Source organism: Periplaneta americana, chromosome 1 (genome assembly GCF_040183065.1).
Source record: "Periplaneta americana isolate PAMFEO1 chromosome 1, P.americana_PAMFEO1_priV1, whole genome shotgun sequence".
NCBI lineage: Eukaryota > Metazoa > Arthropoda > Insecta > Blattodea > Blattidae > Periplaneta > Periplaneta americana.
Window position 1 is genome coordinate 41,280,030 of NC_091117.1, and position 17,097 is coordinate 41,297,126.

The window sequence follows — 17,097 nt, forward strand, 5'->3', positions numbered from 1 at the left end:
TAGTAATTTATAGTATGTTGTTTTTGTTTAGTCAACTGTCCGAAGACAGGTCTGGACTGACGTCGTGCATTACAGGCGCTATATTCGGTTCAAGTTTGTCCAGTATGGCGAAGTTCGATATTCGTCGATGTTCGCTTTGTAGAAGGCGATCTGTTGTGTTTGTTCCACCTTATTATGAAAATATTCATTGTCATTCACTCTCACTCCTTCATGTTTTAACCGCTCAAGGATTTTGGCACGTATCTTCATTTGAAGTAAGAATAAGTTTGTAATGTCTTGGATGCCTCTCTCATGTTCGAACATTGCAGGACACTAATCTGGACCCCACAAGTGACATCAACAAAACATCACTCATGAGGCAACTAGACCAGGAGATAATGGGTAGGGTGGACAGTTCCTTTCCCCCTCCATTGCATACATCGCTGACTAAATACATATTACAATAATCAGACTTCAGATGCATACAGACAATTGTTTTTTTCTCCGACACATCCCGCCAAGTGAGATGTACTGACTAGTAATAGATATATATATATATATATATATATATATATATATATATATATATATCAGCCAGCACCTCAATCAGAGGTTACGAGAGAGTAAAATTAAATTTTGTCCTTGAATGGAAAATTCAGCGTCAAAGGCAAAGCCGAGGGTGATAATTTCTACGTGAACATAAATTCTGTTTACTCTCGTCTGCTATACATTATTTTATCCATTATTGGTATCTAAATTTCATTACCGATATTTAAATTTAATTCAAACTTATAGGCTTTCCTTGTAGTATGTTGTTTGTGAAGAAGTTATAAACGAAAGAACATACATATTTTATTGTTTTGGAAAACGTATTATATGTCTTTCACGTGTTAAATTTTTATGTTACCTTTTTAACATGTTTGACCCGTTATTGGTCATCTTCAGAACTGGTCGTTGCTGGTCTTGGCGCCTTTTGTTTTGTTTCCTGTGGAGGCGTGTTTGTGTAGTGTAATGTGAAGTCAAAGAGTGTGTGTTTTCTGAAATGAGTTGTGTGTTGAGAATTTTGTTTTTGATGTTTTTTTGTGTGTCTGTATATTTCGTATTGTCCTAGTGTGTTTCTGGCTTTTTGGTTGGATGTGTAGAATTTCCATGTCTGTGTTGATGTCTCTGTATGTGTGGTTAGGATTTGTGATGTGTTCTGCATATGTGGAAGTGTTTTGTAATTTTGTTATTTTGTTGTTTGTAATTATGTTATGTTTTGTTATGTTATGGCAACGACCAATTCTGAAGATGACCAATAACAGGTCGCAACATGTTAACAAGGTAACATAAAAATTTAACACGTGAAAGATACATAATACGTTTTACAAAGTGATATAGTGTTAAAAGTTGTGTAATCAAGGTGTATTTTAATGTTGCTTATGTGTTGGTTTTCAAGGAAAGAATGACTTAAACAATGTTAATTCACAAGTGAATTAAAATCTTTTAATTCAATGCTGTGAATAAAGCCATTGTTTACTTTGCTAAGGACGGTAAAATAAAGACCAGTTTAGATACCAGTCATGGATAGAAGTACTTTTCGCACTAGTGTTAAAAGTTCTTTTCGCACGCTACCGTATAAGCTTAATAGTAAGTTTTTAGCACGCTTGTCTGTTGTCAAATAATCTACTTTTAGGAATAACTATGTAAAAGCGACTTTTTCTATATGTATTGGAATTTCTGAGAAAATGTGTCTCTGTTAAAATATCCACATCGAAATTTAGCATTATCACAATATTTTCCCTTTATATTACTAAAACGAGAAAGTAAAGAAATGAGAATTTCGGAGTTTGATTATTTGATATTCTCACGCTTCCCTCGTCTATAATAGTACATTATGCAACGAGCCTATAATGGTAGTAATTAAGACGCGAGTATGTTTATGAAACGAGCTCAAGCGAGTTTCATAATTTTCATACGGGCGTCTTAATTACCATTATAGTCAAGTTTCATACGACTTTTTATGCTCGACCATATTTCTAACTTGAAATTATTCGTAAGTATTCATGTTCTTCTTATCTGACTGAGGAGCGGAACTGACCTTGTGCAATACCTCGTAAATTGTAAGATGTGCGCAGACGCGAAAGTATTGATTTTTTCGGGAAACAAATGTCGACATTGACCTTGATATAATCTAGAGAGTAAAATGAACATTAATCTTGATATAACCTTGAAATTGAATTAGACATTGAAAAAGAGATGACAAATTGAATTTATTTGAATATTGTTTACAGTTAATGCTAATTATTAATCTAATCTCGCGCTCGTTGTCTTTCGATTGCATATCCGAGAATAATCGATACTTGCGCTTTTATATTGCTACAATGGTATTTTCTGATGGGTGGAACACCTGAACTTTAATGAATAGGTGTACTTTAATTAGGTCCATTAAAGGTCTGCTAATTACTACATTTCGGCATGGTCGAGCATAAAATATAATTCTATACATGGGACAAATAATCGATGTAAATTTTCGTAATTGAAGCCCATAACAATAGAGTAATGCACTTAAGATCTGTACGAGATTGATTAATTTGTGTGAAGCAGATGAGGATCTGATTATATGGGAACTTCGAAACAAACCGGAGGAAATGATGATGTCCACATTGTTTACAAGAGGCGGTGTTGAGGCACACCTGCTAGCGTCGTGGCGTCACGTTTACCACAAAGTGTCTGAATGAGGACAGATCCAGGATGTCCAGTCATCTGGCAGATGTTCGGTACTGACCACAGCTTCCTCCGCAGACCTAGTAAGCGTGTCAGTTGCCTTGCTCTGCCGTGAGGAGCTTCAGAGATTACAAGAATAGGAAGCATTAGTAACTAATGATATATTTGTCAAATCTAATATTTTTGTAAAGACATTTCTGCAATACAATAGGTTTATTTCACGTAAAGCTATTTTGTTTCTTCACACTGAATTTCAGCAACATCTTCGTCTTTCGATCATACATCCTTGCGAGATCTGTCCGCTTTTATTTTGGTCTTCTATATATTTTTTGGTGTCCATGCCATCTTAGCCTTCTCCTTTTATAATGGTAGAGGAAAGAAGAGTTAATTAAAATGTGTCTCAGTGAAATGTACAGCAGAGTTCGTATAGGTCAGTTTGTGTCAGATGCGTGTCCAATTCACTGTGGGCTAAAGCAAGGAGATGCACTATCACCTTTACTTTTTAACTTTGCTCTAGAGTATGCCATTAGGAAAGTCCACGATAACAGAAAGGGTTTGGAATTGAACGGGTTACATCAGCTGCTTGTCTGTGCAGATGACGTGAATATGTTAGGAGAAAATCCACAAAAGATTAGGGAAAACACGGGAATTTTACTTGAAGCAAGTAAAGAGATAGGTTTGGAAGTAAATCCCGAAAAGACAAAGTATATGATTATGTCTCGTGACGAGAATATTGTACGAAATGGAAATATAAAAATTGGAATTTTATCTTTTGAAGAGGTGGAGAAGTTCAAATATCTTGCAGCAACAGTAACAAATATAAATGATACTCGGGAGGAAATTAAACACAGAATAAATATGCTGTGACAGTCTGCTGTCAAAAAATCTGAAAGTTATAATTTATAAAACAGTTATATTACCGGTTGTTCTTTATGATTGTGAAACTTGGACTCTCATTTTGAGAGAGGAACATAGGTTAAGGGTGTTTGAGAATAAGGTTCTTAGGAAAATATTTGGGGCTAAGAGGGATGAGTTACAGGAGAATGGAGAAAGTTACACAGCACAGAACTGCACGCATTGTATTCTTCATTTGACATAATTAGGAACATAAAATCCAGACGTTTGAGATGGGCAGGGTATGTAGCACGTATGGGTGAATCCAGAAATGCATATAGAGTGTTAGTCGGGAGGCCGGAGGGGAAAAGACCTTTAGGGAGGCCGAGACGTAGATGGGAAGATAACATTAAAATGGATTTGAGGGAGGTGGGATATGATGATAGAGAATGGATTAATCTTGCTCAGGATAGGGACCAATGGCGGGCTTATGTGAGGGCGGCAATGAACCTTCGGGTTCCTTAAAAGCCAGTAAGTAAGTAAGAGGAAAGAAGAGGGATATGGAATAGTTACTATTTTATTTTCTAATCCTATCCACTAAAATATTCGTGTGAAAATACAGCTTTCTGAGGCAACGAATTGTACATTTATTAGGCTTGATTACTTCATACACATAGAAAACACATTATGCATACAGTAAAAAAAAAAAAAAGTAGAAAAAAGAACGGGATTATGGAATAGGGATGGATATATGGAAGTGGCGATTCCTCCATGAAGAATATGAGGATGATCCTACAATTTAATTTCGTGCCTCTGAGGATAGAAAACATTTTAATTACAGATTTTGATTTTCAATACGTCCCGACGTAATAATTTTCTTCTAACTTCCACTTTCTGTCGTGAGTTGTCTCCACTGCACATCTCAGTCCTTAGAAATACTTTCTGAGGAACCATCCAATTATCTTACAGCAAACGGTTTTTTTTTCTAGCAGTGAAGTTAAGGGCAGGGGAGGGTGCGGAGGGCAGGGTATGACTAACTTTACCCGCGTTTGAGGATGTAACCGTACATCCTAGTACTACGACTTTTCTTTCTGGGTGGTGGAGACTATGTCAGAGACTACAATACGAATTTTCAAGTACCCTTGCAGCCTCCTTAAATACAGTTCATTGGTCATTTTAAAAGAACAGAATAAACGAAATAATAAATCATTTAAAATGATATAATATAAAAAATAAAATGAATAAAAACCAAAATTACTTAAAAATAAATAAACTAAGCTATAATAAATACAAGAATTAATAGGACTTTCAGATGACAGGACTGCCGAAAGAATATCTGAAGTTTTATTTGATCATTTAGAAGAATTTAACTGTAGCAAGAAATTAATTGCGTATGCTCTATTATTATTATTATTATTATTATTATTATTATTATTATTATTATTATTATTATTGTTATTATTATATAAATCCCACAAGGGTAGCTGCCCTTCAGTAAGGGTTGCAGTAAGTTTCTGTCTTGGTTATCAGTCATCAATCGTACATACAAAAAATATCACGAGTCGCCATTGGTATATGGAATACCCATCACAAAACCATTAAAACCAATTTTATTTACAAAAATCACACACACATATGTTGATTCACATCCTACGCACTCTTCATGGACCCACAACTCACACTGAATTTATATTACTCAAACTTCTCCACTGGTATCTTAAAAAAAAATACTCCCACAAAATATGCAGTCTGCATTACCATCTTGTGATTTGAAACGCAGACTTCAAAATCTTCGTCACTCATTTCTTTCAATTTTACTTGAATTTATTGTCGAGGACTCCGTATCTTTCTGCATACTGATGTATTCCACAACACCCTCCTCAACTAGTAACGACTTAAGATACGCGCCACCCTTAACCTCATTAAAAAAAAGCAGTTTAGCTACACTCTTTGATGAAAGCATCATATTTAAAATCTTTAAAGACAACCTATGAACAATCAGACAATTCATAACAGCAGTTGTTGCATAATTTATCCCCTACATACCTGCAAAAATTAATTTCTTCTAGCCACAAAAGAGATTTTATTCTATTATTGTAATATCATTGTCTCCAGAGCGCATCTGCCACGTTAACTCAAACATAAGGAAGGAGTTACGATAGTTTTCACGAGATGGAATAATCAAACAGTGATGATTTACTGGTATTCCGTAACCCTCCTACTATTCCATATCTCTCTTCTTGCCTCTATTATTATTATTATTATTATTATTATTATTATTATTATTATTATTATTATTATTATTATTGTTATTATTATTGTTATTATTATTATATTCATAATATCTTGAAGAAAAAATTTTTGAATATAAATTAATCAGTTCGCCGGATATTCGTGTAAAGAGGAGTTTTATTTTGCTTGTAGGTTTACCTCATGACCGACTACGAGCGGATCAAGCGCTCCTGTCTGAAGCGCGGGGAATTGTGGGAAGACCCTGAGTTTCCAGCCACTCAGGCTTCGGTTTTCTACCATCAGACCCCGCCATTCCAGTTCGTGTGGAAACGGCCGAAGGTAAGGTGCCTTATTTCACTTACGAAATCTGAATCTCATTGTGAGTTTTTTTTTTTCAGCATTTCTGCTTCTTCAAAATAATAACGTATGGCTGTATTGATTTTTAATGTCAATTAAACCAACAATGAATGCCTTTATGAACATTCTGCATTTGATTGGACATTTGTAGTAGTGCCATCTCTCGAAGGTGACTTTCTTCACCCCTTCTTTCTAGCACTGCTTCATTTCTTATTCTGTCTGTCCATTTCACACGGTCCATAACATGTAATGTTATAAAAATCGATCTTTAATGACGCCCAACCATTTTAATCGGCATGATTTATTCCCAAATCTTGAAAACGATGAGTTGCAGAGTGTTGGTTATACTGAGTGATGTCACTATCAAAGTACCGTCCTTCTCTCCCCGTGGAGGAATGCATTTCTCCATGACTGCTTTGTAAATTCGTCCCACTTAACCTCAGAACTGATGAGAACACATGTAGCTAGTCCGCCATCTTGAAAAATGGCTAATCATATGGTTTTGTTGACCTTTGGAGTCACGTGATGTCGTATCCATGATGTATTTGTACCAACCACACAAAATTTAGATTTGCTTTTATACAGGGACATCATTTCATTTTTACTTCAGTTTTTATTGTACCTGAGTTTTTGAATGTACTTCACTCCCACCCCTTCTACTAGTAAACATCCACCCGTCTTCCACACAGAACCAAGACTGTATATGCAGAATCGTACGGTCACAGTAAACAGTACTGAGTGATTGCAATACGTTCCAGAAATATGTTCGCATTTTCCAGTGACGAAAGAGCTTTCAATAATTTCGCAAGGTACTGTCGTCCGTTTGCCTACGTCGCATTCCGGTTTCCCCCACCCGCTTCTGCTCGCCCTTCTGTAAAGACTAGTGGCTGGACTGTCTTAGCTCTTTTCTGAAATCATTAATTTCTGTTAGGAATTGGACGTCTACGTAATATTACACAACTATTTAAAATGACTTAAATAAAAGGGCCTCGTTAAGTAATTAACTGTCACGTGATTTCTCCCCTTACTACAATTCTGTGACATAACCACTTGGACGGATAATAGTAATTTTATTTTTTCGAATCAGACAGAAGTGAAGATTGAATTTACAGTACGTAAGGTACTCTTTTATAGAGTAAGTACAGAATTAATCCAACATGAATTACTAGTACGAAGGACGAAACTGGTACTGAAATTAGGTACATAGTCTATAGTGCGATAATATGCACAAAAGAACTGAAGCCTGTATCGAAATAAACGGCCACCATTTTAAAAAATGTGTTTAAATATCCATATTATGAGTGTCTTTCGATTTAACTTCATTCTCTAATGTGCTGTAGACAATATAATATACACTGCGTAATGAATACGTCAGCATGGATACTTCAGTTCGTGAGTAAACACACTTATTGTTAATATTGGACTGTATTTTGATTAATCAAAAACCTAATGAAAATGATAAACTCAAAATCGCGATATTTCCTAGTTTACGTAAATGGATGAGCTACTTTTCTTCCTTCCTATACCTAGTAAAGTAATTTGTTTGTATTTTACGCCAGTATCGTCGAAGTCCAGTCTTGGAAGGGGGTAGCAAACGGTGTTTCCTGTTCTCAACAGTTAATCCAAAAGTATAGCCAGGTTAATATTAGAAATGTTAGTAAAAATAAAATGATGTCCCAGTATGTTTAGATTAAATTCTGTAGCCGTCCATCGCTGTGGAGTAACAGTTAGCATGCCTGACCGTGGAACGAGCGGGTTTGAGTTCAAATCCTGGTTGGGACGTGTTACCTAGTTGGAGTTCTTCCGAGATTTTTCCTGAACCACTTGAAACAGAATTGCTGGGTAACTTTCGGCGCTGGACCTCGGACTCATTTGAACTTCATTAATTTCAATTTCGTGTACAATTTTGATTATCCTCCTGAAGGAAAGCGTAATTTGGAAACTATAGCCTGAGCAAAACATTGTCCTCGACCTGCTTTGAACTTACGCTACTTAAGCCCGGAGGTAAGGGCGATAACCACATAACCACAGAGAATGACCCAGTGTAAGTGCTGAACGTTTTACACGAAGTTCCTTTTCTTTTGTACGGCGACAATGGTGTGTCGTCTTTTGTTAAACATGTGGCGCCATCGAAAAGGATTATTCGAAAGCAAGAACATTGCGGCTAGTTCTGAAGGTGCATTAAATACGAGAGCAAAAAATCTAGAATTAAATCATTATGTCTGCGCGAGAAGTCAACCGTAACGGAACCCGGACATGGATGATTCAGCGTTACAAGATCGAAGCTTCGTGATGTTTTTTGAACTTGAGTGTTTTAATCATAACCTCTTAATCTTGTCATTAAATAAAACCTGCATTTCAACCTAAAGCTTCTTATGGCCACAAAGTAATAATCTTATTGCTATTCGTTGCTTGGAAATAACAACTAGAAAGAAAGCATCTCCGTTATAATGTCTTCATACAGCATTGCAACTATAAAAATATATAATTGTTTTTCTTATGACTTAATGACTGTCTAATGATATATAAACACAACCATGTTGTGCCGTTCGTTACTAGGAAATATTTAAGAACTGAAGGGTTAAAATATAAATTTTCAAGAGAAACAAAAATCTATCTGGCATAGGTGTTGTTGACACTTCAAGTATGAAATTCATCAGGCCATTTCTTAAGGTGCTTAAATGCGACAGGCTCCTGTCAGCGGATTTACTGGCATGTAAAAGAACTCCTGCGGGACAAAATTCCCGCACATCCGGTGACGCTGATATAACTTCTGCAGTTTCGAGCGTCGTTAAATAAAACATAACATTTAACATTTCTTAAGGTGTTGTAGAAACTTGGGAAATCTGAAGTACATTAATAACTTAAATTGTCTCATAGAAATACATGTTAATTAATTAATCCGTGGCGCTACAGCCCTTGAAGAGCCAAGACCTACCAGCCGGCTGCTGGCCTCACAGCCACATTCCGAAGCAGAGGTGAACGATCATCCAATCAGAATGGAGGTATCGTGTGGTTAGCACGATGAGCCTCCCAGCCGTTATAGTTGGTTTGCGTAACCGGATTTCGCTACCTATCGTAGCTCCCCAAGTGCATCACGATGCTGGGTGGGCACCGGTCCCATACACTGGCCGAAATTTCATGAGAAAATTTCTTCCCCCATGAGGACTCGAACCAGCGCGCATTCCGTAACGCGAGTCCTAGGCAGGATGCCTTAGACCACGACGCCACGGCGCGGGACATAGAAATACATGTGTAAATGCTTACGTCAAGTATGGAATAGAATGGAATAGAATTTACGAGAGGGAGCACTATGGTCCAGCACTGCGATCTATTACGATCTATTGCTCTAACCCTCAAGCTAGGCGTATTCCCAACCCACACCGGCTGACTACACCAAGATTCGCTGCGTACCCAGGTTTCAAGCAGGTAAACCCCCTCGCCTCTAGGCCAGCCCCCTCCTTGCGTCGCCAGCTGGAATGCTATGGTATGGAATGATGACGAAATGGAGAAATGGTGACGAAATGATATAGATACATAATATAGGGAAAAACGGGAGAACCTCGAGAAAAATTCCAACTGCGACCTGTCACTATGGATTTTTCAATGAAAAATTCCAGATCTGACCGGGACTCGAACCCGGACCGCCTGCGAGACAGGCCGGAGATCTGACCACTCAGTCACCGCAAGGGTTTAAATGTTAAATTTTATGTTTTATTTAACGACGCTCGCAACTGCCAAGGTTATATCAGCGTCGCCGGTGTGCCGGAATTTTGTCCCGCAAGAGTTCATTTACATCCCAGTAAAGCTACTGACATGAGCCTGTAGCATTTAAGGACACGTAAATGCCATCGACCTGGCCCGTAACCTCGGGCACAGAAGGCCAGCGCTATACCAATCAGGCCGACGACGCAAGGGTTTATCTTAAGCTTAAGTAACTATCATATGCAGTATCGAGCTTCAGTGATGATAGAGGTTACTTCCCGTACCCATACAGGACTGAGTAAGACAATACTATCTGACTCATGCGGGAATGTGGGAAAATTTCTAACAGGAACTCGTGTGTAATTGTGCGGGTATTGCAGCTAGTTTCGACATAGCTTTAGTTTACTTTCAAACGACACGCTATTTGCAATCAAGCATGCCAAGAGTCAATCAAGCTTCAAGAGTGAGCACCTTCCTGTAATTCTTAATCGTACAGTGCGGATTCCAGTTTTATTCAACAGTGTAGATAGAGTGGTATATCTTTTCGGGGTAACGGATAAGGACGGTTTGGCCAAGTGACGTACTATACTATTATAGACTTTGTCTTTGACTGTACTGGAGGAAATAACTAAAAAATGCTTTTATACAATCAAATTTTTCTTCCAATTTAATATTTCGCAAGAAAACTTAACAAAGACTGTCAAAGATTGATCAATATTGTGAAAGATTTGTCAAAGATTGCTTTATATTGCTAAAGATTTGACTATATTTTAAAACATGTGCTCCCAGTTCATTGTAACGTATGTATACATACCTGCCAAATATTACAAATGAATAAGTAAATCCTTTGGAGAATAACTAGGCTACAGAGAACAATATTTATATTACTCATAGTTTGTTCAATATCCTCGAGTGCCGTTTCATAGAAAGACTTTGCCGACTAGAATGGAATGGAATTTAACTGAGGAAGGCACGGATGGCCCACCACTGCAACCTGTTGAGATCTATTGCGCTAACCCTCGATATGGAATGAGTTGCGTGCCACAGATCCCCTACGCGTACCGACTCCCTTAACGACCGGTCCCTACAGCCGACAGAATCCATATACCATTCCTCCTTCGGCAAATTCCCCCAAGGCCCTCCTGTCGGTCCGAGACGAAACTCCTCCCCCGAGTAGGTCCGCCTCGGATGCTCGTTGCAGAAGCCATCCAACGTCGCTTAACTACATTCCACGGAGGCCGGTCAAGAGAGTCAGCAGCTTCGGGAGGCCGCCTGTAGAATGACCTGAAAAACCAGAAACGGTGATGAGAAAAGGGTGATGGGGGAGGAAAAGAAGTGGCGAAGATGAGTGGGGTTCCAATCGCCTGATAAAGTTACCTGATATTTATCCATAGGAGTGAGGGGAAAACTCCGAAAAAACCTCACCTAGGCAACTCGTCCTGACCGGAAATCGAACCCGGGACCGCTGGGTTCGGAGTTAGACCTTTGCCGACTGATGCTCTACCCTTTCTTACTAATTGGTTGTCATAAATAAGTACCTTTCTTACTGCGACAGAAATCTTGTCTCCTCCTGTTAATAAGCAATTACAACCGTCGTTCAGAAAAATTGACACCCTCTTTTCTACTCCACTTGGAGGAAGACTTGCCACATCGTTTCCGAATTAAAAATCTCATCATTTAGCTGTCAAGGTCGCTAGGAATATGATGTGTGGGGTGTAAGTGCTGTTTTTGCAGGAAGAAATTAGCCTAATCTGTTAAGTGGGCGTCCAAAGAAGTCACCGAACTGCACTCGAGGAAACTAAACGAACTATTACTGTAGTATGCCCTAAAACGACGAATATTACGATTTCATATTGTTTTCAAACAAAATATTTACGATTACTATTTGCCTGGATATAGGTTATAAATCTTCTTCATTAAAAAATACATGTGTTGGTAGTTACTCGAGATATATGTTTTGCAGTTTTCTCATACGCATTATACTTTTTCATTTTGGTATTTCACAGCAGCCGTGGCATACAGCCATGGATTTAAGCTTAATTCATATATTTTTAATCCATTATGATGGTTGTTATTCGATAAGTCTTATGTTATATCCATGTAATTAATTTTATTTGTGGTTTTCATTCAAATGACTTATCTAATTAAAAACAAATTTCACAACATACTTATAATAATTTGTTTTTTGTCATTTCTATTGCAAACGTTTTCCCCTTCAGGCATTTTTATACAATATCTAAACATTTGTGCATGTCAATTGAAATATTTAATTTACATATATAAATAACAATAAAATGGAACATGTTAAATATTATTCATAATTTATTGTTATAACCGTCAAACTTATCAGTGCAAAAACGTGATTGAACACACAGATGCTATTTTAAAAGATAAATGACCCCCAACTAACCAATACTCTTCCCCCATTCCCACCTTCCAATTTGATGTAACCTAGACGCTTTGTATAGGTAACGTTTGCTAACATTTTGTGCCCGTCTCTCTACAGCTCTGGATACACACGCCTTTCGCATCTGTTCCGTAAGTACGATGTTTTACCTTCGAGGTTTTCTCAACATTTCCCCATTTTGATTTATTTTGTTCACCATTTTTACATTAACCTACCCCCAACCTATATTTCACATATTTATTTTCAAATTACAAGGCACAATCTGTTGCGAACGTTTCATTTTTACTTCGTAGCATGAAGACATGTAATCAACTACCGTAATCAATTTAATTTTATCTTGTAACAACACTCAGGAACTGATATTTTGTATAGGCTGTCACCATGCACAATAATGTTACATTTATCTCCAAACTTATTTGTATCTGGTACTTATAATTTTACTAACGTATGTCTTATAACATTGCCATGTGATGCTCTTGCTCTGCTTACAACTCTTTTCTATAATAAAAGTTCTCAATGATTAATTACATTACGTACTATCAATACGTTGTACTACCTCATATATATGAGGTAGATAGATAGTTCTTTTATTACAATTTGTTAATGTTATATGGTTTTATTCTATTTTAACCTATGACATTTATATGCACTACTGATATCCAATATATATATTTTTTTTTCACCGTTTGTTTGCATTAGCCTATATAATGTACTCTGTAGGTTCATTTATTTGATCTGAAGATGGTTCTTTCGAACCGAAAACGTTACCATTTATCTCTTTTTTATTTTTATTTTAATAGGTTATTTTACGACACTTTATCAACAGCTTAGATTATTTAGCGTCTGAATGAGATGAAGGTGATAATGCCGGTGAAATGAGTCCGGGGTCCAACACTGAAAGTTACCCAGCATTTGCTCATATTGGGATGAGGGAAAACCCCGGAAAAAACCTCAACCAGGTAACTTGCCCCGACCGGGAATCGAACCAGGGCCACGTAGTTTCGCGGCCAGACGCTCTAGCCGTTACTTCACAGGTGTGGACTTTATCTCTTAATATGAATAAATAGTATCTGTGTGTTCAATCACATTTTTGTACACTGATAAGTTTGACGGTCACAGCTTAACATGATTTCCAAATTCATGTTAAATATTGATAAAATAGGCTAATACAAATACATATACAGTAATTGTTAAAATGTATGGCCTTGATAGTTATAAGATAAAATTACTCTAATTATTACATATACAGGGTGTAAGGGGTATAAGTGCCATTATTTTAACTGGTCCACATCTGTGGAGTAACAGTTAGCGCGTCTAGCCGCGAAACCAGGTGGCCCGGGTTCGATTCCCAGTCGGGGCAAGTTACCTGGTTGAGGTTTTTCCAGGGTTTTCCCTCAACCCAATATGAGGAAATGCTGCGTAACTTTTGGTGTTGGACCCCGGACTCATTTCACTGGCATTATCATCTTCATCTCATTCAGACGCTAAATAACCTACGATGTTGATAAAGCGTCCTAAAATAACCTACTAAAATAAAATTATTTTAACTGATGATTATTCATGTCACAAGGAAGAAAAAATGTCCTTACAATTTTTTTCTAATTGCAATATTTAACTAATTATTAAAGTTTATAATATTAGACGTTTGACAAAGTTGCTGGATGTGGAGGAGTGGGTTTACAAATACACAGTACAGCACAAGCGAGTACAGACATACCGGTACAAAGCAGATGCTCTGTTCTAATGCAGAGGTGGGTCAGGACAACTGTTGTTTACATAAAACGAGCAGCAAATACAAACTTTCACCTCATTAATAGAACATACCCAATGGTAAATTTCCATTTGATTTTAAAATATTGCTCCATTTTTTTATTGTACGTCTAAAAAGAAACAATATGGTTTACTGCACAAAATCACATTCACATTTCTTGTAATGCAAAATTTTAATCTCTCCCGCTTCCGTAAACCAGTATCATTTTTAAAGAAATTTCTGGTTGTGTGATTTACGAAACGGGGTAAAAGACTCCCAGATTCTAATAATCGTTGAGAAACTGTTACAAAAGATCGCCGATTAGGTAACCTTCTTTGCGGAAAACGTTGGAGGTACATCCTTCTTTCCGCACTTGAATTACGACGATTTTCTCCATAAATTAATAATATATGATATTCCTGAACTGTGAATGTTTATCGAATACCTGTACTGAACTGCCATCCGCTCGGCAGGAGACATATGGACAGGGAGCTTGAACTCAGCTGAGCTGTACGTCAGCTGCATGAATCCTCCTGATCATGTTGTCACGTCTCTCACACCAGAATATTAACAAGTTTAAGCATGCATTATTTAATTTAACGAAAACGTAATAGGAAACAAATATTTATTTAAACTAATATGAACTCTTTGCTAGATATACCTACTGATGTAACTGTTTTCCTTATTTTACTTGTGATATAAGCAGTATGTATGTATTTATTAACACTACAATTGGGTATACACCCGGTGGCAGTGATATATAATATATAATAATTACAATTACATGAAATAAAATAAAATAGAACTTATAAGTACTTCTATTTCACCCAACTATTACCAATTTAAATAATTACATATCACCTTAATTAATTACATACCAACTTAATTACATATCACCTTAATTTATTTTCACATCAGCTTAATTTATTTTGACCCACGCAAATAAAATAAGGAAAGAAATATTTTTTTCTGGGAAAACTATTAAGTTTTAACCCTATGTTGTATGAACATTTTTCCTTTGTATCCTTCCATTTTTCTTTAATTTCCTTCAATTTTTCTTCCATTTCCTTCCATTTTCCTTCAATTTTCTTTGACATCCTTTCATTTTCTTTCAATTTCCTTCAATTTTCTTCCACTTTTCTTTCATTTCCTTCCATTTTCCTTTCATTTCCTTCCGTTTTTCTTTAATTTCCTTGCATTTTTCTTTCATTTCCGTCAATTTTACTTATATTTACCTCCTTTTTGTCTTTTATTTTCCCTTCAATCTTCTTTATTTTCGATTTTTTTATTTACTATCACTACCATTAATACTTCTATTGCCACTACTACTATAAACTGCCAATACTAATACCATTACTACTACTGCCACTATTATTATTTTTAGTAGGTTATTTTACGACGCTTTATCAACATCTCAGGTTATTTAGCGTCTGAATGAGATGAAGGTGATAATGCCGGTGAAATGAGCCCGGGGTCCAACACCGAAAGTTACCCAGCATTTGCTCATATTGGGTTGAGGGAAAACCCCGGAAAAAACCTCAACCAGGTAACTTGTCCCGATCGGGAATCGAACCCGGGTCACCTGGTCTCGCGGCTAGACTCTCTAACCTTTACTCCACAGGTGTGGACTGCCACTATTATTACCACTGCCACTACCACTACTGTCACTACTATTACACGGTTACTACTACAACTATTACTTCACTACTACTGCCACTACCGCTACTACCACCACCGGTACCACTACCATCACTATTACATCACTACTAGGCTACTACCACTATTATACTACTACCACAGTCTACTATATACAGTCGCGAAGCTTGAGGTGATTTTTTGCAAATCTCGTGATAAAGCGCTCCAAGCGGTTAGCAACTAGAAACAATAGACTGTCCACGGTCGATTTTGGACTGAATCGTATTTCCATCGAGTGCTAGCTCGTTGCGTATTTCACATTGATGCTTGTGAAATGTTCGTTATTGGTTGTAATGAAAATGTTAATGGCTAAAATACAATAATTGGAATAATAATAATTTACTAGAGACGTAGAAAAATTAAGTTTGTTTTAATGACATTTATTGATCACGTTTTATTTTCAATTCTGGTGGGATTATTATTGCTTAGGCCTACTTTTTTTTTCAAAGGATATGTTTTTAATTATAGCTGTTAATTTTGTTGTTATTTTTATTTGTTACTTTATTAGAGACGTAGAAAAAGTCTGTTACAATAAAATTTATTAATCACGTTTTATTTCCAATTCATGTGTGATTATTATTGCTTAACGTCAACTACGTAAGCCTACACTACAAGTACCGGTACACGTACATAAGTTAATCCATTAATTCATATTTCCATTATTATTGTTGTAAAGGGAAATGCAAATTAATATTTATTGGTTTCATAGTTAATTATCGCTATAATCTTGAAAGAGTGAAGCGATTATAGTAAATTTCAGTTCGTTTTGCACAAACAAAAATAATATTAACCTATTTCTTGCAGGTATCTTCGAGTTTATGGTGGAATTTAATATACTTTATTAAAATAATAAATTAACTTTATGTATTTAATATTTCAATAATGGAAGGAAGGTGTTAATTTTTCCAAAAGAACACAACGAAAGTGTAACATATTTTGTCGGCTGCTAGGAGAGAGATCTGCGATGATGAGGCGATAGTAGCGATCCTAGTGGTGGGCAACTATCCATGTTTGCATTTTTACTACATATTGAGCTTCGCGACTGTATATAGTAGACTGTGCTACTACCACTATCACTACAACTACGTCGAGCACAGCAAGTGTTTCCGACTGGCGTTACAAATGGATATGCTCGTGCTCTGGGCACTTCCGCTGCTGTTATGTCATTACACCCACGTTACGCGCGCAGAGGCAGACCACAGTTGTCCTAACGGTCGCGGGTCCTCAATCTCAACCAGAAGACCCACATCTGAACGCACCGTTACCGTCACAGCACGCGAATAATCGCACGACGCGGCGCGGCGGGTTGGAACAGGACCTCGTCGCACACACTGCGCTCTGCTAGCACCGCGCACGGAACCTTGGAGTTGATATCTTGTATCTAATGGAATTCGGGGACGAATAAATTAACAGCAGAGGTTATTAAGCGTAG

The 17,097-nt window shown here is 37.0% G+C and overlaps 1 protein-coding gene across 1 annotated transcript in view; it reads left to right on the forward strand.

The window, feature by feature from the left end:
* The window catches only part of CalpC (calpain C), a 298,680-nt gene that overhangs the window by 28,798 nt on the left and 252,785 nt on the right, over nucleotides 1-17,097 (forward strand). Inside the window, exon 2 of the mRNA XM_069818993.1 lies at nucleotides 5,944-6,090. Within this exon, the coding sequence (XP_069675094.1) occupies nucleotides 5,953-6,090 (138 nt within the window). The 5' untranslated portion in view covers nucleotides 5,944-5,952. The remainder of the gene's footprint in view (nucleotides 1-5,943; nucleotides 6,091-17,097) is intronic.